At 42.3% G+C, this 23,673-nt stretch overlaps 1 protein-coding gene across 2 annotated transcripts in view; it reads right to left on the minus strand.

The window, feature by feature from the left end:
• Positions 1-816: 816 nt before the first annotated feature.
• Cmc1 (C-X9-C motif containing 1) overlaps positions 817-23,673 on the minus strand; it is a 62,253-nt gene continuing 39,396 nt past the window's right edge. For both annotated transcript variants that reach the window (XM_027415337.2, XM_027415336.2), the window contains 2 exons: positions 10,715-10,805; positions 817-1,085 (listed from right to left, as the gene is read on the minus strand). In XM_027415337.2, the coding sequence (XP_027271138.1) occupies positions 965-1,085; positions 10,715-10,805 (212 nt within the window). In that variant the 3' untranslated portion in view covers positions 817-964. The remainder of the gene's footprint in view (positions 1,086-10,714; positions 10,806-23,673) is intronic.

Below are 23,673 nucleotides of genomic sequence, written 5' to 3' on the forward strand. Positions count from 1 at the left end.
TCTGGCCACCTTTTGTTGATCTGTGGTCTGCCAGAATGGATTCTTTGAGTTTCAAATGAGTAAAATAGTTATTTGGTGAGTACTGTGTGAAACTTGACATGCATTCATGGCTCATTTCATTTGAATGAGAAAAAATTTTCATGGGATTGGAGCCAAAGCTAAATCTCGTCTTTCTTTAAAAAAAAAAAAAATAGCTTTTTAAAAAATTAAATAAATAAGGCCCAGCCTAGGCCCAAATTAACACACTGGAGCAGAAACTTAGCACAGTACCTCCTGAATCACCAATGTTACAAAACAGAAGTTTACACTTAACATGACCCTCTTAAAATCAAAGATTATAAAAAGTTGAAGAGATCAAGAAACATACTGCAGAATGTTTCACCAAAGGTTTCAGAAAATTAATTGACTAACCTCATCAATACTTTCAAATAAGGCCATGTGGAGCCTAAGCCTTGCCTACATGCACACGTTCTGGCAGCGCTATAAAAGTTGTCACAGTCACTGAGACTTAGGTCCACAGCAGCACACTAAGTGTTGAAGGAAGAAGGCTCTGGCTAACAGCTGTTGTGCTTTGCAGTCTAGTTACCATGAGCAGGGTAAGGCTTGGTTCCTTTGCTTTAGTACATTCATCCTACACTAGCCATCAGCCTGCATAATAAGAGGAAAGTAATGTACATAAGGAATTCGAAGACCGTTAGCACTGTGATTGCAAGAGTTGTGGAAGAACTTGGTTTTAAATGAAAAAAAAAAAAAAACAAAAAACAGGAAAATATCCCTTTTAGTTTTTCCTCTATCCCATATTTAATAAACTAGAACTTGGAAATAAAGATTTTTATTTCAAAAAAAAAAAAAAAAAGAATTGGTATTTTCATGATTAGGGTGAGCAAACATTGTTTCAGTCCATCATTTCTGGCTTATGTTACAAGTGGCTTCCATAGATGTGACTCCCTGACTCACTACTTGCCTACATGCTTGTAGGAAGCTTCTGTAGTCTCTTCTTAGTAGGAATTCCAGTTTTTCTGAATTCTTCCCTTTCCTTGAGATATTCCAATTTGCATTCTTCATAGAAGGCTGGATCATTATAGCTACAAGGAGTACATTAAAATATTTCAAAATAAATACAATATGAACTTTAATAACATTCAGATATTCATGAGATTCCATCTTGAGTAGTTCACTTTCAGTAACAGTCACCAAGGCACAATAAACTTTAATGAACTATTAAAAAAAAAAAAGATTTTTAAAATTTTGTAATTAATAAAGTACATAGTAAAGTCTTAAGTTTAGTCTTATCATAGAATATAACAGTGAATGATGCTACAATCCAGGAGCCCAGGGCTTTACAGGCAAGGGCTGGACTAGGACAAAATGGAGCAAGTACAACGACGGGCATGGAGACACGAGGAAGGAGAGACGTCATGAGAATGTTTGCAAGGCCAACAAAAGGGCATGTTGAAAGGCACATCTGAGGGCAGAGTGAGACACACAAGACATTTCAAACGGATTGTGCTCACAGCAGAAAGAACCCAAGAAACAGTGCACAGGGACCTAATTATGATGGGCCACTTGTGCCAAACTATACCAATCTATCCCAAAAGCAGGACTAACAACACAGGACTAACAACACACAGAAGAATCTTGAATGACTGGCAGTGTGTGGCAGGTTGGCTGAAAGGGTCAGCAAGGTTTTTAAAGTTGGGTCACTAATATTCATTCAAGAAATGATGCGGGTCTCTGCTGGCCAAAGGAAAAGATGTAGGGATGCGGGGGGGTGGGGGGAGGTACTGACTTGGTAGTAGGTAGAGTTAGTGAGGAGATAACTCTAGACTATAGAAAACTATAATTCAAGCCACAGTCTGAATAACAAAAAAAAAGTTTCATTTAGGATATGAGGGAAAGCAGAAAAATGCGATCTGTGATTATTTAATCCATGGGTATAAACTACACTTAGATTTAAGATTCTTAACCCAAAGAAACCAACTTTAAAACACATCTTAAGGGAGACAAGACTGAAAAATAGAGAGATGTGTGGTCTGCTGCAGGGTATTTGTTTACACTGTGTGAAGATGTGTCACTGTGATTGTTTTAATAAAAAGCTGAATGGCCAACAGCTAGGCAGGAGAGATTAAGCAAGACACCCAGGCAGAGAGAGGAACTTGGGATGAATCTAGGTGTATGAGGAGACCCCGGTCAGACATGGAAGTAGTCGGACACATATAATAAAAGACAAGTTAAAAGCAACATGGCAAAACAAAGATTAACAGAAACAGGTTAATTAAGTTATAAGACCTAATTGGGAACAAGCCTAAATTAAAGGCCAGGCTTTTATAATTAATAAGTATTGATGTCATTACTTGGGATCTTGCAGTTCCCAAGACAAAATCTGACAAAGTCCAACCACATTTCGCTCTATAAAGCATGACAGGACCACACGCAAGTCATTCAACTTCCAGGGCCACCAAAGTTGCTGCCTGACTACCTGGACCTCTCTATAAGCACTCAGGACAGTCAGCTGTCACTTGCAGGGACTCTGCTCAACAACTTCCCAGAGCTGGGACAGTTAGGCACCCCTGGGACACCTGGCACTCGGTGCCTGTGGACCCAAAGAGGGCAGAGGCAACCACCTGCACTGTGTGCTAAGAAGAGCCACAAAAGGAGCCTATGTATGCACAGAAGGGCCTGCAACATGTTCCCAGAGCCATGGTCTGCAGTATTTCTGCATACAACCATCCCGTCTTGTCTGGTCAGAAACATGTAGCCTGGCTTTTTAAGGCTTGGCTCACATGGTCAAAGAATGCTGCAATGTAAAGCCAGGACCGGACTGAAAAGAACTCTGAACAGGTACAGTATGCTTAAAAATGTGTTCAGATGTTATAAAAAATTAAAATGGGTATAGACAGCCATTTTAAAAGTTTTAAAATAATAGTTTTTAAAAAGAAAGTAAAGTAATATAGAAAGAATAACCCATATAAGGATGGGAAATACACATGGCATCTGGATCCTGTATGGTGCTTTGAGTTTTAATTTTGTTTTGTTTTTGTTTTTCAAGACAGGGTTTCTCTGTATTGCTTTGGAGCCTGTCCTGGAACTTGCTGTGTAGACCAGGCTGTCTTTGAACTCACAGATCCACCTGCCTCTGCCTCCGGAGTGCTGGGATTAAAGGCTTGCGCCACCAACACCCGGTGGTATTTTTGTATATTGATACAAATTTAAGGTTATTTTTGTTATACTGTATATATGTTTCTATTCCTGTTTAAGATGCTGTACTTATGTAGCTTGTTTAACAATGTAATACAAAATTCTAGTCCTTGAAAACTTATTACTACAAACTATTTGGAAAAATTAAGAAATGCAGGTTAGCAGTCAGTCATCTATAATAAGCAAACTTGTAGCCATATTAATGTTTTCAAGGTCAATCAGAGATATAGTTTAGATATATAGATGGTATTGAAACACTTCAGGGACCTGAACAATATGACATTTAAGGTATTTTAATAACATAAGGCTTTTTATGACATTGAGAAATATCTGCTCCTGGCAGCACTGATTTACTTAAAAAAAAAAAAAAGATGATGTGCATCAAAGAACCTCCATATGGGGTTTGCTTTCATTGTGGCAAAGTTAGTCTCAACTACTGACAGTATGCTGTTCAAACTGGACAAGCAGAACACAAAAGAAAGCAACTACCAAGCTTTGCTACGATGAGGCGGCACAGTCCTTCAAAGTTCCTGCTTCACAGAAAAGTCTGTCAGATATTCTAGGCCCATAGGCCGAAGATGGATGCCCCAATGTTGCAGAGGAATCTTGGGTGACTGTCCTGGAAGCCAGCTGTTCCTGTCATTTCTATAGTTTTCAAAGTTATTTACTCTACAATTCCTGTTTACTCAGGGAATATTTTATCCTTCTTGGGTCTATGATAGGGTTGAAGAATTAGGTAGTTATACCATTTTCCTTGTCACTAAATTCAAAAACAGAAACTTACAAAAGAGATGTAAAGTTTAATGGTTAAGAGATATAAAAGCTTAAGTTATTTATCTACGAAAATGTTTTAAGATCTAAAAAGATATTTTAGATAGGTAAGACAAGTTATGATAGACAGTGTTTCAGGTATAAAACTTTGAACTCACCAAGATAGGATAGATAATAAAGTAGTTTCTCCAAATTTGCCAAATACAAATGGAATGGACATTGTGAATTATCATTAGTTGATAATTGTTCTTAGTGCATGTAGTTTTACTGTGTTAGTGTAAAAAACCTTTCATTTTACTTAGGCAAAAAAGGAGAATGTTGTGGGATATCTGTTTGCACACTGTGGCTGGTTTACTAAAAAGCTGAATGGCCATAGCTAGGCACGAGAGGTTAGTTGGGAAGTCAGATGAGACACCAGTGAGGCAGGGAGGGAGTCAGACATCCAGAGTGGAAGACAGGTTGCTGGGGGCCAGCCCTGGTGTGGCCAGGTCGCAGAGAGGAGAGTAAGTAGTTTGGAGGGTGGGGGTGGGGAGAGATGAGCTAGGCATGATGGTTGAGAGACTCTTGTAGCCTGACTGACTAGCATTCAGAGTACTTCCTTATTTATACAGAATTCAATAATCAGGGATAGATTTGTATGTTTCAGAACATAGATCATATCATTTTGTTTTGGGACATGTGCTTTAACTTTTCGTCTTGCACATCTGGGGTCATAACTTTAGTCATCATTGATGACCAGTGTCAGCAGAGTTATCGTTTACAATCATTCGTCTTCAAGTTTTGTCATCATTGATAAACAGTTATCTTTTACAATCATTTTACTCATTAACCCCATTAACACAATTTTTAAGTATTTAGAGGCATATGATAGATCATTCTCAGGCTGCCAGCTTTTGCAGCTTCAAGGATACCAAGTAGAAGAAAATGTGCAAGCCAGCCTAGGCAGTTTTCCATGTCCCAAACAGTTTACTGTTAACTCTTAATAGCCAGAGTGCCCAAGAAAAGTCTTCAGGCCAAAGCTGCTGCAGGATCACACTAGGGAGGTGGAGACAGGAGTGCTATGGCTGGGTGGAGAAAGGCATATAAGGAGGAAAAGACAGGATCGGAGAGCTTTTGCCTCGGTTGGGTAGAGTAAGATCTACTGGCTTGGCTGCTTTGTTTCTCTGATCTTCAACTTGAAGCTTAAACCCAAATATCTCTCTCTGGGTCTTTTATTTTACATGCAACAGTTAGTATTCAATTTTCTGGCATAATACAATATTTACATTATATATCTTTATAGACTTTATTTGTGTTTAATGCTGGTTTAATAAGACACCCCAGTGGCTCTGCATGAGCTAAATTTCTAACAAAGGGAGGTCCTGACATCTCATTCTTTTATCATCTTTCCACACCATACTTTGCCCATCAATGTAAGTTTCTGATGGGGATGTCCTTCTGTATGCTGTTAATATATTGGTGATGAATAAAACACCGATTGGCCAGTAGCCAGGCAGCGAGTACAGGTGGGGCTACCATCGATGAGAATTTGGAGAGGACATAGAGAGAAGCCGCCAGTGAGACGCCATGTAGCTACTGGAAGACAAGATGCTGGGCATTCTCCCAGAATTTTACTATGTAGCCTGGACCAGCCTTCAACTAGCAACAATCTTATCTCAGCCCTTTGAATGCTATGATTATAAGCATACATCATCACGTTCTAGCATTTTCTCTGTACTTTTGGAGAAAAACCAGAGACTCTGGGCTGAGAAGGTGTGAAGGATTTCTCTCATCAGGCAAGACGGAATGACATCAGACTGAAGAGACCAGCTCCCCATTTCAGCAGCCACAACAGTCGAACACGTATTTGTCTGACCTTGTCTTAGTCACTAAGGTCAGATGCCTGCCCCTTTCAGCAGCCATGACAGTAACACGTGCTTTTCTGACCTTGCCTTGGTCAGTAGAGGTTAGGTGCCTCCCTCGTGGCAAGGAACCAATCAGAAGTTAGCTGGTGGTGCTATGCTTTACGGCTCTGGGTGTGCTTTACAGAGAAGCACACAGCAATGACACGCAGAGCATAGCAACCACCCTGGGAGGGCCTATGGGCCATAACAACCAGTTGGCCAATCAACACAGGGCAAGCCCTCCAAGCCTGGAGGCACACCAATCCTGAGCCTGTGCGTACCCCTAGACACTCCCCTTATGCTGCCCTGTAAGATCTCTATGCAGCCCCTTCGAGCTGTCTTTGCTAGCCACCCGCCATGGCGGGTGGGTGAAAGACCGGAGCTAACATGGGGTTAGCTCGTAATAATAATGCCTCATGCAGTTTGCAACAAGCTTTCGAATCCACTTGGTGATTGAGGGGACCACGGTCCTGGGCTGAGACCCCGGAGGCCTGAGTTTTCCTGGGGTCTAACAAGACATGGTTCCTCCTCAAGGGCTGAGCAGTCACACTCCATGGAGCACAGGCATCATATGTCCAAGGGACATCCCCCCTCCTTCCATATCCCCAACGTATGTGGAATGGGCACTGTGGGAGATGGGGTAACTGTTGCAATCCTGTGTGATGTGAGAAGGAACGGTCTCCTGGCCAAGATAAACACTCAAGATAAATCAAAATTCCCAGGAGAATTTTGGATTGGCTGGTGGAGACTTCGCAGGTGCCAGCCTGTTCTGTGTACTGCCTTTGCTATGGAAACTGGTTGAGGGGAAAGTTGGCCTTTATTCTCACAATGCTGTGCACATCATCTGAGGAAGTCTAGGAAAGGCAGCTGCAGTTTGTGGGGAAACTCTTGGTTTTCGCAGCCATCCCCTGCAGACTTTAAAAGGGTGACCTGCTACTGCAATACCCTCCAATAATACCCTCCTCACTTTTTCCTCCCACTGAAGGGCTCTGGTGTCTTTTATAAGGTCACACAAGAAGCACACAGTGGCACTGGCAGTCACCATAGCAAGGGAAATTTGAGGTTCACGGAAGAAATTCCAGCTGGCGTGGGACCAGGGTTCAGTGCTCAGGCACTAAGTGCTGAGCAGATGGTCTCCAATACACAGAGCAGTGGTGTGCATGTCACCAGAACTGTACACATTTGTAGTTTTCTCCAGCAATACTCACCAGCTTCCTGTACACAGACAAGAAGAGCCAGTTTCTATCAATGACCAGCGATTAATCAAGCTGGACTGGGATGCTCTCCGGCCTCTCATATAAGCCTACATGTCCAGGAACCTCCCAGGCTGGGAATTCTGGTGATAGCCTAGACCTGTTCCCCATGTGGAGAGCACAAACCAGCAAACTGTGTTGTTAAGGGCTGTTTATCCACTGGAAGCCTTTCTTATTTGATGGTCTGACCTTCAATCATCCCAGGAGGACTTCCTGTCACTCTCAAGGACAATACACAGCAATGAGGAATTTAGGTGTGTAGTGTAAGGCTTCAGCCACGAAGTGCATGACAAAGGGTGGAGCTGCATTTTGAGGAAGACAAGCACAAAGGTTTCCCTGTCTTAGGCTTGTTAAGGATTCAAGCTGGAGTGTAAAATTGACTCACAGCAGGAGGGAAAATGCAGAAGGTTCCAGAACAAAGGATTTAGGAGGAATCCCTGTGATCAGCTTGGTGGCCAGGACACAGAGAACAATGGCTCTGCTGGGTGCAATGCAGCAAGGAAAGGTATGCACCCTTGCAAAACTGAGGGACTTAGGGTAAGGGAATTGCTTACTGTCCACCTGCCCTGTGTGCGTGTTTGTGGGGGGTGGGGGCGGAGAGGGTGCTGTGAAGGCTGTGCTGTGCCAGCCTCCTGTGATCTGTAGGCCTCTGGGCAGGTCTCTCCATTCTCTCAGTGTAGCACACTTTGATCTTGCAGGAAAAAAGCAGTCGTCTCAGACCAAATGGTCTGTTCAGCAGGTGTTTTCTGTAGGACTCAGGACTCTAGCCAGGGCAGACCCTACTTGAGCCATATCCATGGAGTCTCCTGTGAGAGCCTCATTAGCACTTCTGTCAGGTCCCAAAAAGACAAGGTCAAGTCTCACTCAGTAGCATGGCTCCTCCCAGCACTTCTCACAGGCCACTACCAGGGGCTGATGCTGCACTCCCCTCCCCTCCCCCAGTTTCTCATCCCTACATAACTCAACCACTTTGGTAGTACTCTCTTGGCTGCTGGCTGGCTCTGCTCCTGGATTTCTCTTGGTCCACTTGCCCCCTCCCCCCAACCTCATAGCCCAGTTCAGTCTGGACCCTCCCAGAAGCCTCTGGCTGTGTTTATCCTTCATGTCTCAATAACCTGCCTTAACTGCACATAGGAATGTCATGTCCTCATTTTTCATTCAACTTTCACTACAGAGTCTGGTGAAGGAACCGGCTTCCCTTTTGGCAGCCATAACAGCCGAACACGTGCTTGCCATAAACCTGCCTTGGTCACTTAGAGGTCAGATGCCTGTCTCGTGACAAGGAACCTTAGTCACTTAGAGGTCAGATGCCTGTCTTGTGACAAGGAACCAATCAAAAGTTAGCTGGTGGCGCTATGCTTTACGACCCTGGGTGTGCTTTATGGACAAGCGCACAGCAATGACGTGGAGAGCATAGCAACCACCCAGGGAGGGCCTATGGGCCATAACAACCAGTTGACCAATCAACACAGGGCAAGCCCTCCAAGCCTGGAAGCACACCAATTGTGAGCCTGTGCGTAAGCCTGTGCGTACCCCTAGACACTCCCCTTACGCTGCCCTATAAGATCTTTTGGGAGACCCAAGGAGCCGTCTTTTCTAGCCGTCCGCCATGGCGGGTGGGTGAAAGACCCGAGCTAACATGGGGTTAGCTCGTTAAATTACAATAAAGCCTCGTGCAGTTTGCAGCAAGCTCTCGAATCCGCCTGGTGATTGGGGTGACCGCGAACCTGGCCTGAGACCCCGGAAACTTGAGTTTTCGGGGGTCTAACAATGGAACTAGGACAAACCTGTGGATTCTCCTGAACTATGCCATTTCTATTTCTGTTCAATGTGTCTGTTGCGTTAGTTTTGCTTCATTTCATTGCATTTCTGTAAAATATTTGTGTTCCTACTGAAGGAACCAGACCTTCACTCAGCTCCCCCCCACCACCTGCCCCGCTTTAGCAGCCATAATAGGCTGCAGAAAAGACCCAGCAAGATGTAGGCCTCTGACCCAGCAACATGTGCTGAGCTTCCTGGCCTTGCCAGACCTCCTAGTCACTAGGAAGCCAGTTACCTCCATGTGGCACAGAACGAAAGAGAAGTTAGCTGGCAGGCTCTGAATGTGACATACAGAGCATAGCAACCGCCCTGGGAGAGCCTATAGACCATAGAAACCAGTTGACCAATCTATACAGGACAAGTCACCCAAGCCCGGAAGTGCACCGATCCTGAGATGATTTCAGACTCCAGACACTCCTCTTGCTCCACCCCAATAAATTCCCTGCCCCGAAGTCCCTCCAGGTCCTTCTTGCTCCACCTGCTGTGTCAGATGGACAGAGGAACCAAGTTAATACAGTTAACTGTCAGTTATTAAAGAAACCCTTGCTTTTGCATCAGAGAGTTGGCTCCTTGGTGGTCAATTTGGGGTCTCGTGAACTTAGCATAACACCTTCAAAAACATCCATTTAAGAGGAAGAGAAAATTATCTGAGGCACACTAAGAAGCAGAACCAGAAGAAGGCACTCCTCCACCGTGAAGGGCTTGTGCAGTCCTGGCCAGCAACCACCACAGCTGAGACTGCCTCAGAGAAAAGCCTGCAAACTATTGGTGGGTTTCCTCATCTCTAACTACAGAGACAGAAATGGGTTTGGATAGGCTCATCCCTCCCAGCTGTGGGATTCTAAATGCCTGTAATTGTACATAGATACAGCCTGTTCTTAAGGATATGTGAGGGGTTCAGAAAAGCATCACTTTCTAATTTACTCACCTAAAAAACAGCACACCACACTCATATTTATGTTTCAAGGGCTGCATTTGGAAAAAACAGCTTGCCAAAATTAAAATCTCACAACTATCAATTAACTTACTAAAATATCTTGGGATATTATTTGTCAAGAGTGTATATAATAAACCATATGGAGACATATGGAGATGAAAACAAAGGGGGCTGGAGCGATGGCCCAGAGATTAAGAGCACTGGCTGTTCTTCCAGAGGTCCTGAGTTCAATTCCCAGCAACCACATGGTGGCTCACAACCATGTATGGTGGGATTGATGCCCTTTCAGGCATAAAGTTGTACATGCAGATAGAGCACTCCTATACATAAAATAAATAATTTAAAAAAAAGAAAAACAAAAGCACTTGCATTCAATGAAATCAATTCTTTCTCTCTCTCTCTCTCTCTCTCTCTCTCTCTCTCTCTCTCTCTCTGCCTCTCTCCCTTCCTCCCTCCCTCATTTCCTTTTCCCTGGACAGGGTTTCTCTATGTAGCTCTGGCTGTCCTAGAACTCACTCTGTAGACCTGGCTGGCCTTAACTTACTGATCTCCTGACACTGCCTCCTGAGTGCTGAGAGTAAAGGCGTGCACCTCCACACTGAAATCTGCATACTCTCATTTAAAGAATTAAGGAACTGAGCTGAGACTGGCAGCTCCCAAGTATAATTCCAGTCCTCAAGAGGTTGAGGAAAAAGGATCAGGCCCGTATCCATATCTATCTCAAAGCCAATAGCAAAAGAGTTGAGGAGCAGCAGTGAAATATTTTAAAAAGACTTGATTAGGGCTGACAAGATGGTTCAGCAAGGAAAAGTACTTGCTGTACAATCCTATGGCCTGAATTGACTACTTACTAAGCAGTTAGACAATCTTTCAATGCAGAATTTTCTTTCCGGCATTTTACTACCATAAGGATTCCAGAGTCCTTGCAACATCTGGTAAAATCTGAAATTAAAAAAAAAAAAAAAAAGACTTATTACATGAACATAATTACATCTCTCACTTAGAACCCATTATCCAGACTGTACAAATTCCACGCTCAGTAACATGCATGTACACCAGTAAAGGCAGACGACAACGAGTACTGCTCACTATAGAGAAGGATCTGAGAGGAGGACCTGTGAGATAAAGGCAGGGAAGCTGCTGGAGATGTACAGACTATAGACACCTTGTAGGATTTTCTAGTGAGAAACGAGCACATCCCAAGGGAAATAAGTAACAACAGTTAAGACTTCTCCCGGGACCTGGTATCTGGTGTCCAGATATCTATGATTCCTCTCAGCACATGGCAGAGGTGAAGACTTCCCTCTGATGGTCGCCATCAGAGCCTCTGCCTTCTGAAGAACTCTGCAATGTGCTCTCATTCACTACCAAGTCCCAAAACACCATAAACATGGCAGTCTTCTGTTTCTTTTCCATCCAGGAATCTCACCGTTTACACTGCACTTTGAGTCTCTGGGATGGGACCACATTCTACCCACAGCCAGGCCACCAGCCACCCTGCCTTGCACTTGCTTTGCCTCAGATGTGCTGCCCTGTCCTCCCCACAGGCCAATGCGCTTTGCCCCAAGTCTCTGCAGCAGTCCTCAGCCCCAGCAGACTGCTGGCTAACCTCCTGTCCTGCGGCCTGCCCTCCCCCATCTCTGCCCAGAAGGCCCACCTATACTGCCTGCCTAGCTATTGGCCATTAAGCTTTTTATTAAACCAATCACAGTGACATATCTTTACACCGTGTTATCAAACATCTCACAACGCCTGTATGACAAAAACTTTAAGTCTCTGAAGAAAGAAATTAGAGAAGATATCAGATAGAAAGATCTCCCATGCTCATGGACTGGTAGGTTCATAAAAACAAAAAACACAGAATAGCTAAAAACAAAACAAAATAATCCTGTATAACAAAAGAACTTCCAGAGGTATCACCATCCCTGATGTCAAGTTCTACTACAGAGCTACAGTAATAAAATCAACATGGTATTGACATAAAGACAGACCAATCAATGGAATCGGACTGAAGACCTAGATGTAAATTCACACACCTATCAACACATGATTTTTGACAAAAAATCCAAACTTATACAATGGAAATGAGAGAGAGAGAGAGAGAGAGAGAGAGAGAGAGAGAGAGAGAGAGAGAGAGAGAGAGAGAGCGCATCTTCAGCAAATGTTACTGGCACAAGTGGAGGCTAGCATATAGAAGAATGAAAATAGACCCACATCTATCACCCAACACAAAACTCAAATCCAAGTGGATCAAAGACCTCAACATAAATCCAGTTATACTGAACCTGATAGGAAAAAAAAGTAGGGAATAACCTTGAGCATGTTGGCACAGAAGACCGGTTCCTGAATAGAACCCCAGTAGCACAGACATTATGCTCAACAATCAATAAATAGGACTTCATGAAACTGAGAAGCTTCTGTAAGGCAAAGGACATTGTCAATAAGACAAAACAGCAGTCTACAGAATAGGAAAAGATCTTTACCAACCCCACATCCAACAGAGGGATGATCTCCAAAATATATAAAGAATTCAAGAAACTAGTCACCAATCACCAAATAATCCAATTAAAATATGGGGTACAAACCTAAACAGAATTTTCAACAGAAGAATGTGAAGCAGCAGAGAAACACTTAAAGAAATGTTCAACATCCTTAATAATCAGAGAAATGCATATCAAAATGACCCTGAGATTCCATCTTACTCCTGTCAGAATGGCTAAGATCAAAAACACAAGAGACAGCTCATGCTGGAGAGGATGTGGAGCAAGGGGATTGAACACTCTTCCATTGCTGGGGGGAGAACAAACTTGTACAGCCACTATGGAAATCTGTACGGTAATTCCTTAGAAAATTTGAAATCGATCTACCTCAAGACCCAACTATGCCACTCCTGGGCACATACCCAAAGGATGCTCAAGGACACTTGCCTAACTATGTTCATAGCAGTGTTGTTATTCGTAATAGCCAGAACCTGGAAACAAACTAGATGCCCATCAACCAAAAGATGGATAAAGAAAATGTGGTACATTTACACAATGCAGTATTACTCAGTGATTAAAACAATGATATCATTAAATTTGAAGGCAAACAGATGGAACTAGGGGGAAAAAACATCATCCTGAGTCAAGTAACCCAGACCCAGAAAGACAAACAAGGTATGTACTCCCTCATAAGTGGGTATTATTTGTAAAGGACAGCCATGCTACAGTGCCCAGACCCAGTGAGGCTAGGGAACAAGGAGGCCCAAGGGGAGCGGGAGGGAGGGGCGCATGTATTTCCCTGGGAAGGGCAAAGAGAAGAGATCTCCTGGGTGGAATGGGGGCAGGTGGGGATGGGAACTGGAGGGATCGGGTTGCAAGGCGGATGGAGAGGGAGACAGAGTACTGAACGAGATGACTGGGGGAGGGGGGTTCATGGTCAGGTAGAAATCTGATGCAAGAGAAACCCCATGAATCTACAAGGATGACCCCAGCTAAGACTGACTGCTAGCAACAGTGGGTACATAGCCAGAACTGGCCATCCCCTGTCATCAGCTGGTGACCACTCCAGCTGTCATCAGACAGCCTTCATCCAGAAACTGATGGAGACAAATGCAAAGACCCATGTTACAATAAATCTTTCGGCCAAAAGCCGACGAGCCCCACCGCCACGTGTGCGCTTTACGCCAGCTGCCCACCCAAGTTAGGGCCCAATTTAATACACGGAAACTTGTATTAGGTTCAAAGCTGCTTGGCCAATGACTAGGATTCTCATCTGTTAGCTCAGTCTTAATTATCATAAATCTATATATTTTATAAGACTTATCAGACACCTTCCATTGGTGTCCCTCCTAGCCAGTGGATCACATTGTGCCACCGGAGGAAGAGCGGAGGGAGAAAAGGACACTTCCTGTTTCTCCTTGCTTAAATGAGTCTCCTTGCTATGTCACTTCCTGCCTGGATCACCACTTCTTTACTACATTTCCCAGAATCCCCTTTGACTCCTAGTCCTGCCTCATTGGCCAAACAGTATTTTATTTATCATCCAGTAAGACAAACACATACACAGAAGTACTTCCCCCATTAGACCCACAGTGGAACATTAGTCTGAGCTCAGGGAATCCTGCGGAAGAGAGGGAAGAAGGATTGTAGGAGCCAGGGGGTCAAGGACATAAAAAGAAAACCTACAGAAACAACTAACCTGGCTCATAGGAGCTTACAGAGTCTGAACCAACAACCAGGGAGCCTGCTTGGGACTAAACTACACCCTCTACTTACATAACATGTGACAGTTATGTAACTTGGTCTACTTGTAGGACTTGTAACAATGGGAGCAGGGGCTGTCCCTAAGGCTTTGGCTGGCTCTTCAGAAGCTATTCCTCACACTGGATTGCCTTGCTCAGCCTAAATACGAAGGGAGGTGCTTAGTCTGACCTCAACTTAACATGCCATGCTTTGTTGATACCCATAGGAGGCCTGCCCCTTTCTAAACATAAAGAGAGGAGGGGTGGGTTGAGGTGTGGTGCAATGGGAAGAGAGGAGGGAGGGGAAAACTGTAGTTGGGATGTAAAATAAATAAGATTATAACAAGTGTCTAGGAAGAACCAGAAGACTCAGGCTAAGATAGAGGACAAAAACAATAATTCACATTGTACTTAATTACTCATAGGTATAGTTTCTAGTTACTGTAATATGAACAAACCTTGAGGACATGTCCAATAAGCCATACATTGAGGGGATCTAAAACATTCCTGGGCAGTGATGGCGCACACCTTTAATCCCAGCACTCAGGAGTTTTACAGAGTGCATTCCAGGCCAGCCAGGGCTACACAGAGAAAACTTGTCTCAGAAAAACAAAAAGGGAAAAGAATCAGACACTTGATCTTTTACAATTTTTTCTTCACTTAATGAGTTTCATGGAACATAATATTTTATAAATACAGCTATCCAAAACTAAGGCATTTATTGAGATAGAATAGTTTTAAAAGATACATTTCTTAAAATCTCTGCTATTGGTGGCTTGAAAGATGGCTCAGCAATTAGGAGTACTTGGTGTTCTTGCAGAAGACCTGGCTTCAGGCCCTGGCACCCACAGGATACTACATCACAGCCACCTGTAACTCTGCTTCCAAAGGCATCCAATACCCTGGACTGACCTCTGGCGGCACCAGGCAGACACATGGGACATACACATGTACACAAGCAAAATACTCATATACATAATTCTTTAAATTCAGGTATCTGACTAGGACCACTACTTACATCTCCATAATTAAAAAAAATTATTATTTTACAATCACTTCTAAAGGTTTATTTTTTTAAGATTTATTTTTAAGTCTGTGTATATGTGTCTGTGAGTGCAGGTACCCAGGGAGGCCAGAAGAGGACAGCAGATTCCCTGGAGCTGGAGTAAAAGGACCTAATTCTGTGTTGTAAATAGAATTTGTCCAAAAACAAAGTTAGAAATAAATAAATATATAACATGAAACTTAAGAGCTTTCTGGAAATTACAAATCTGGAGAATACTCAGCCCCGTCTGTTTGCTAGAATATAGATTTCATGAGATCAATGCTTCCCCGAATCGGTCAGTATGTGTGAGCTGCTGCTGCTGGCACACAAGTGTATGTGTGTGGGGGGGGGGAGACAGGGGGTGTCTGTGAGAGAGCCCAGGGCTATGAGAGGCACTAGTGGTATTAAATAAGGGCTTCAGATAACCAGTAGTTCATTTCTCCACACAAGAAACTATTTATTACCTTATGGGCCTTTTTTTTTTTTTTTTTTTTTTTTTACTTCTTCTGTTTTTCCACATCATTTCACTACTATTTTCCTACAAGGCACTTAAAGTTATTGATAACAATAGGAACTACAACACTGACTGTTCCCTTGTGCTAGGCACTGTACTAAATGTTTTGTGTTTCTATAATCCCCACCAAATAGGAACCATAATTACCTTCAGTAGCTGGAGAAACCGAGCTTTAACAAGGTGAAACCCTCATTTTAAGACCACACAGTGTGGCACAGACCAGACTAGAGCCAGACTTTTTAAACTCAAGAAAAGAGTCCGTGACTTCTGGGCCCCTCTCACTCCTCTCCATGACGAGAGCAAGGGTTGGGAGGCTCACTACCCGGTAGGAACATTGAGTCCCATGGAGCAGACTAACGGGCCAGAGCTCTCAATCCTCAGAGCGGAGAGGCAGTGACTCAGCGTGCTCCACCACTGTCACAGAGCAGTGACTCAGGACTGCATGCTGGGTTCTCACTAGTAGCCACCAAAGATAAAACAGCATCCAATACCTCAGCTCCCGAGTCTGTATTCTGCAGAATTCTTATAAACACTTTTAAATATTTGAAGCAAGAATTCTACACATTAGAAAGTGGCTTCTGGAAACTGAATATAATGGGCTAAGTTTTCCTTGTATTTATCCTTCTTGTGACCTGATGAGTTGGTTTACTCAGAGCTCCTACGTGCACAGGTGAAGGTTATTTATAGGGACAGAGGCCAACACTTCTGTTGTCTATTTGAAGAAGCCAACAGGAATAAATTCACAAATGCAATGATAAAGCCTCTTTCCTTTCATAAGCTTCTCACAGCAACCACCTAAAATCGTCAATTCTGCATTTCAGGTTTGAAGTGTGTCATGAATACACTGTGCTGGAAATGCAGACACATGTGTGTCTTTCCACAAGGTCGGAACCATTATTTTAAAGAATGGTGACGAATTCACAGGCTACATACATCATCAGTATAGTGACTGCATTTGCCAAGTGGCCCCAATTTCCCTTGATAGATGGCTGATGAGAGATTAATTTCAATCTTAATTACTAATATTAACTCTCGGGTCACACATCACGTAGTAATTATGTCTCTCTGTCTCTTTCTCTCTGGGCGTGTGAGGGTGCTGTATAAAAGGGTTAAAGAGGCAACAAAGTTTAAGGGGGTAGAGGTGGACAACAATAGGAGCAATCTACAAACCACTGAAGGTAGTCAGATTGTTAGCCAAATCAGCTGGAAAGCTAGTTCAGAGCCAGCCTCAGGAGTGAGCCAAGCGGCAGAGGTGAGGTAGGCAGGACCCTGGAGACCATAATGGTGAGGTACAGGACCAGGTCTGGACAGGTGAACAGTCAGTCAGTCACAGGGCAATTTAAGAAGGCCCTAATAGCAGTAGAGGACCTAGCTGAGCTGATGCATACACAGGGTTATCGGGTGACAGGTGGGCTCCTGTCCAGTGTTCTGTGTGGAAAGCAAGCAAGGGTGACAGACACCTTTCCACAGTCTGAGGGCTCAGGAATTTCCCGGCCTGCTATGTTTTTAGTATGTCCCGATCCCTTCGTTTCCTTGCCATGTGGCACTTTTCTTACTTTCGGGAGTAAGTTATCCCCCGGGCTGGGCTGGGGCTTTCACACACAGTGACATGCAGCCACCCTTTCTCTGTGTTCGCACTCACAATGGAGCCAAGTGCCGCTCTGTGTCATGGAGTCACCAGAGGAACACACAGCCCTGCCGGAAGCCAGTGCTCTGCACACCCAACAAAGTGCTGCTAGAATTGGGATGGAAGACAGAAGTCAGGTGACCAGCAAAGCTCCTGACCAGCCTGCCTTTTTAAAAAGATCACGGGTAGGAGATTCTCAAATGGTAGCTCCCATGAGTATCCATTAATGATGAGAAGTGGAGGACTCAGAAAGCAGCCTGGTAAGAGAGCTAAAACGTCAACGAGCCTGTTTCTCACGTTTTCCTTACATATCCTGTTACACAGTGCACTCACAAACCACAACGGTCACTACCCTGTAATGAGCTGGCGTGACAAATATTCAACAAGCTGCTTTTAACAGTTCAGTGTCCACAAAGACAGTAAGCACCTCAGAGTCAGTCACAGGAGCAGTCACAGTAAGACAACTATTACGTGCATCTTCCTTAAAATAAGTTAACTTGTGAACACCCATAAAGAGGATATTACACAGGTATTCATTAAAGGAACAGCATACTGACAGTCATATCCTATCTTCTCAAAACAAACAATGCGTCTTTCAGTCAACATCAGCTCTAACTCTAATACCACCTGCCAAAATGAAAACACTACACCACGAAATAGCAAACAGCCATTGCATGTTAGTCTCCAAAGTTCTTTTCTTTTTCTTTGTTGAGAGGTGTGTTACCACAGTCAACTTGCTGGGCTCAAGTGTCTCCTGCCTTTGCCCCACCCCAGGAGCTGGGGTTACAGCACAGGTGGGTTGTGCCACTAGCAGTCCCCAGGATATAGAGGATGCTAGTGAAATGGCATTGGAAAGTGCTGCAGAATATCACTGCTCAGAACAGAAGCACACAGCGGCTGTGGAAGAAAGTGTACCACAGCTCTGGTTATCTCACAGCAGGGACACTGACAGTCTGGGGCACAAGAATTGGAGAAACTGTTTGTATGAGGTTTTGGTACTCCGAACAAAGTGTTAACTTAAAAGAGAGAAGAAAGGTAGTTCTAGGCTGGGAGAGGGGAAAGAGAACCAGGGTGAGAGCGTGGCATGAGGAAGCCAGCCACCTCTCCATTGTGGCCCTTTCCCTGGTCTCTCTTTAGCAACACCTGGTGGGAATCCCCTGAGAATAAGAACTCCCCATTCATCACCCTCCAGGGCTGTTTCTGATGTATAGCTTAATTTCCTTAAATACTAATTGTTCTCAACTACAAATTTAGAAACTCCTTTTTGTGAAATGTATGTCTACATGGTTTCAAGTGAAAAGTATTATTTGAAGGTAAAAAGACACTCTCAAAAGTCACTTTGCAGGCTTCTAATTTAACACAGTCACACCAACTGCCAACATGAAAGGAATCTGACAACAGTATGTGCTACGTTGGTGGTAAATAAATCCAAATTCCCAGTTTCCGGAGAGAAAAAAAAAATGAGGGGAAGGGGCTGAAAGCCACAGTGCCCTAAATTTAATTAGACACTAATAAGTGTACTATCCCTGGTTAACAAGACAAATGGATCCTTTAGTTCTGGCTGCAGTCTATTTGAAGATTTTACTACTTAAGCTCAGGTCCCATGGAGGTGTTATCTCACCATTTATATTTTCACAACACTTATGATATTGCTATCACACTCTTAAAATAAATGAAAAGCCCATGCCACATTTCAGACCAATAAAATGCTACTGACTCTATTTTTATTTCAGGAGGTAAACATTAAAATAATTCTGTACTGCTCACTTCTTTCAATGTTGAACAATTAAATAAAACTATATAGGATTTTTTTCTCCTTTTTTATGTTACAAGTATACTTCAGAAGTAGGTATTTAATCACTTGGCTTTAAAATTCAGCTCTAGATAACATATTACAAAAATTGTGACAACAAAAGCATTTTGTGACAAAATTATTATGCTTTTAATTTTCTATTAAATTATGATTTATTAACATTCTACACTTTAAAGATTAGTCTGTGTATAGAATGAATTTAGTGGTGCATTTAATGAGACAAGAAGATAGAAGGATGAACATGAAAAGATTATTCTACATTGTAGTGCATGAGCTGTTTGACAATTCTAGCACAGTCCAACAGAAAGCTTCTCTCTAGATTGATCACGGCTCAGTTAACAGCACTGAATATCTAATACCTCCAACTCAATTAATTCTCACCTGATTAACATCAGACTGATATTCAAACTAAATCATCTCTCCAGTCAAGTAGAAATCAATATTTCTGATCTTACTTTTAAATTACAATAGAAAATAAAATGCATGCATCTTCAATATGCCAGGAGTAGCTTTCCTAGTCTACCATGGCATGGGTAACACCGCTGATTAAAGTATTATTCTAATTTGAACACCACTATGTAGCAGGATCTGATTAATCTGAACCCAGAGATGAAGTAAGGTAATTAAATATATCTTATACAGGGCAAATAGAAAATTGACATAAAATAAACTATACTAAAACAGACCTTGCTGTTTATCAGCTCAAGTAGTTAAGAATATAGTTTTATTAGAGATTGATTACTCTCAGGAAAAAAAAAAAAAAAAAGACATACCAGGCTATTTCTAATGGGCGAACAAACAGCCACTCTTTTCCAGCCCATATCCCTCTGTGACTACCCTCTCCAAAAGGCAGGCACATACAAGAAATCAAGTCAACTATTTCTAAGTGACCTTTCCAGAAAGAGGAAAAGACTGAGAAATCACTAAATCCCAAAATAAGAAAACCCTTATGCAAATTTGTAACTGTTAGATAAGAGAATGTAGAATTGACTTTATCCTTCATTTCCTTTAAATTTAACATGAAGACAAACTGTAAAGTCAAATTATTTGCTGTGTTTATTGACCAGAAATGCCTGTTTTGATTGTTAGCAAACTCAAAAATTTAGACGGAAAATTAGAAAAACTTTAAATTTTTAGAATGAAAATTACAGCTAAATGTAGTTTACTAGAGTTGAGAATTTTGAGTAGTATAAGTCAAAATTGTGCTGTCCAGACAATGCAGATATATAACAGAACTCCATGTTATAATGTAATGATATTATATGCATTTTATATATAAAATCTTATAATGTAAAAATGCACATTTTTTATTTCTAAACTTCATAAACTTACATTTGTAGATAAGGGAATTGAAAGAACCACGAACCAATAAACTTTACCTCTTTATTATGCTAAATAGTCTATCAAACAATATGAATACAAACCATTAGTTATTTAAAATACCGCTAATGCACTTACAATGAAGGATATCAGACTCATTACATGCTACACATGTGCAAGCATAGAGCATTATGCTAAGATGTAGCAAGTCAAAACTCAGTGCCAAGGAGAGCCTTGAGAACTCAGAAGACACTACAGAAAAATGTCAAAACTCAGCACCAAGGAGAGCCTTGAGAACTCAGAAGACACTACAGAAAAATGTCAAAACTCAGTGCCAAGGAGAGCCTTGAGAACTCAGAAGACACTACAGAAAAATATTTTACTTTTGTTCTCTGTATTATTAAGAACTTTATTAAAAGACTGAAAATGAGCCATAAGATATAATTCATATCTCCAAATATGTACATTTTTGCCATAAGACCAGAGGTAGAAAAAGTAGCTGTCACAAAGTCTTCCTTGTTAAACTCCACAAAGAATATTTTTAATTTTAAACCAGAATGTCAAAGGGGCTGATTGAAATAAAGAGAAATAAATTAATGCTAAATAATTACTAAGGAAGTTTTGTTTATGGAAATGAATAATTCAGTGTTTCACAAACTAAATTCAAACAGCAGCTGCTTTGCTGACATTAAGCTAAAAAGAGCTTCCTTAAAATGTACAAGCTTGAGTATCACACAATCATCATATTTTCCATGTCAAACACAGTATGTTATTGCAAGGTCTTTTGGGTTTGGTGTAGAATATCCCACAATTACAATATAAACCAGCCGATCATCCAAGAAGTCTCAGCCTGGCCATTTTCCTGGTAAGACTCTGTAACTGAACATATGCATAGTTTCTGGCCTGTGACATCTTATAACAGCTGGGAAGAGAGAATAACACAGGTTTCTAACAGTCTGTTCCTGGCCTACTCGGTCCTGGGTTTTATTGTAATTCCAAAATGCGCCCTAGACCAACTGCCTTCCAGCCCAATGCAGTCTCAGTCTGTCCCCTGTTCATCAAAAAAGAGCAAGGAGGGGGCTCCAAATTGGCAGAGTGAAGAATCACTGTCCTCTTCACTCTCATTACATAACAAGGTATCAAGCGTGGAAATGTTTAAAGGGTACAGCTAGCACCCAAAATCAATCTGATGTCACAACAGAACACCAATAGTCACAAAGGGAAACCAGGTCTTGTGCTTGTGTCATTTTTGTTTTAGGTTTATGTGTTGTACACGGCAACAAAAGCCTGCAACTCTTTAATGGGTCATAAAAATATGGTGGACAAAAACAGTATCCTCTTCTCTGACGTTAACTAATACACCAAAAAGTGCATGTTAACATGCCATTTTAACTATACATATATATGTATACACACACACACACACACATACACACACACACACACACACGTTACACACTGGCATCTCCTCTAACGTCTGTCATATATTCATAATGAAAACATTTTTCTCCCCACTTGGTTTTATTAGAGTCTGACTACATCACCCATGTTGGCTTGAACCTAGCTGTGGGGCCATGAGCCAACAAGCCACTGGTCTAGTGCATGCTACTTCTTATCCTCTTCAAATTCTACATTTTTAGCTCATTCTTTTGTTAAACTGAGTATATCTCTCCGTCCAGCTGTGTTCTAACTGTGTGAAACTAACCAGAACTCTGTCCTTTGAAGCTTATTCTCAAAGACAAGAAGCAAAACACTGTGGATTGTTACAGTGTCACAAGAGGGGACACTGGGAGATGGGAGTCAGACAAGAAGCAAGACACTGTGAGCCATTACAACAGTGTTACAAGAGGGGACACTGGGAGATGGGGTTAAAGAGAGGGAGTAATAGGATACATTTTCAGTAGGGCTGTCTAGGTAGTACCCTCTGAGGTACCTGTCAGAGGAAAAACTTAAAGAAGCAAAGAAACCAACAAGATAATTTCACAGCCAGCAATGCTAAAATGTCTAACTCTGTATATGACAATCAAAAAAAAAAATTTTACAAAGAAAATGGGCAATGAGAAAGATAACAGAAGATGAGACTACTAGACTCCTAAGCCTGGCACAGGCCACTCCACCAACGATTCCAAAGACACAGCTATTTATGCTAGTAAGTGCCTCAGCCATTCATGTGGGACTCAGACGGGGTTTGTGTTCAAGACCTAAAGGGAAGGTAAAGATGAAGACGCAAGACTCACATTTAAAATACCACATGGTCCGCCCTCAGATTACATACACACAGGTAGCATTGTAGAGAACATACACACACACACACACACACACACACACACACATACACCAACAAAGAAAACGAGGCTGTAAATTTGAGAGTGTGTAAATGGAATAGATGGAAGGTGTTGGAGGGAGGAAAAGGAAAGGAGAAATGATGTAATTGTCTTATAACTTCAAAAAATAAAAAATAATTATTAAAAAATAAAAATAAAAGATTTGAAATAAAAGCAATCTGTTGGGAAAACATTATTCACTAGAGATATTTCTGGAGTAGCAGAATGCAGAAACTGCATCTTATTTTGTTTTCTTTTTCAACACAAAAAGTGACAGAAACTAAAGATCAGATGCAACTTCTTCAAGGTAACAAAAGAGTTTAGAGCTAAATCTGAAGCAGCAGCAAGCCCGATCTCTTTCAGGCTTGGAGTGAGGACTGAAAAGTCCTGGCTGCTGGCTGAAGTGACTGATCTAGTAGTTCCAACCTGTGGTGAAAATCTCTATTTTACCCAACAAATCAATGAGAAGCTGACAACTGGAAAAACAGCTCAAAGACAGAACATTGTCTCGCAAGCAAGAGGTCACTAGGCGGTTTTTCCCGGCAATGCAAAACACAGGTGGGCAGAGGATAAATGTACGAGAGGCAGGGCGGAGGGAGGACGGGAGACTCTGACTCAAAGACTAGGGCTAAAGTCCAGGCAGGGTTTCTCTGTGGCTTTGGAGGCTGTCCTGGAACTCGCTCTGGAGACCAGTCCGGCCTCGAACTCACAGAGATCCGCCTGCCCCTGCCCCTGCCTCCGCCTCCCGAGTGCTGGGATTAAAGGCGTGCGCCACCTACACCCTGCCTGACATACCATTAACAAATCTAGGGTTTCTGGCACTTCTGATTTATGTGGGCTTTAACATTTCTACTAATTTCTTAATTTGCAATTAAGAATTTTCTTTGTGCTGGTGAAATAAAAGCAGATTAACTCCTAATTGCCAGTACTCAGTATCTACATATA

This window comes from Cricetulus griseus, chromosome 4 (assembly GCF_003668045.3).
Source record: "Cricetulus griseus strain 17A/GY chromosome 4, alternate assembly CriGri-PICRH-1.0, whole genome shotgun sequence".
NCBI classification, from domain to species: domain Eukaryota; kingdom Metazoa; phylum Chordata; class Mammalia; order Rodentia; family Cricetidae; genus Cricetulus; species Cricetulus griseus.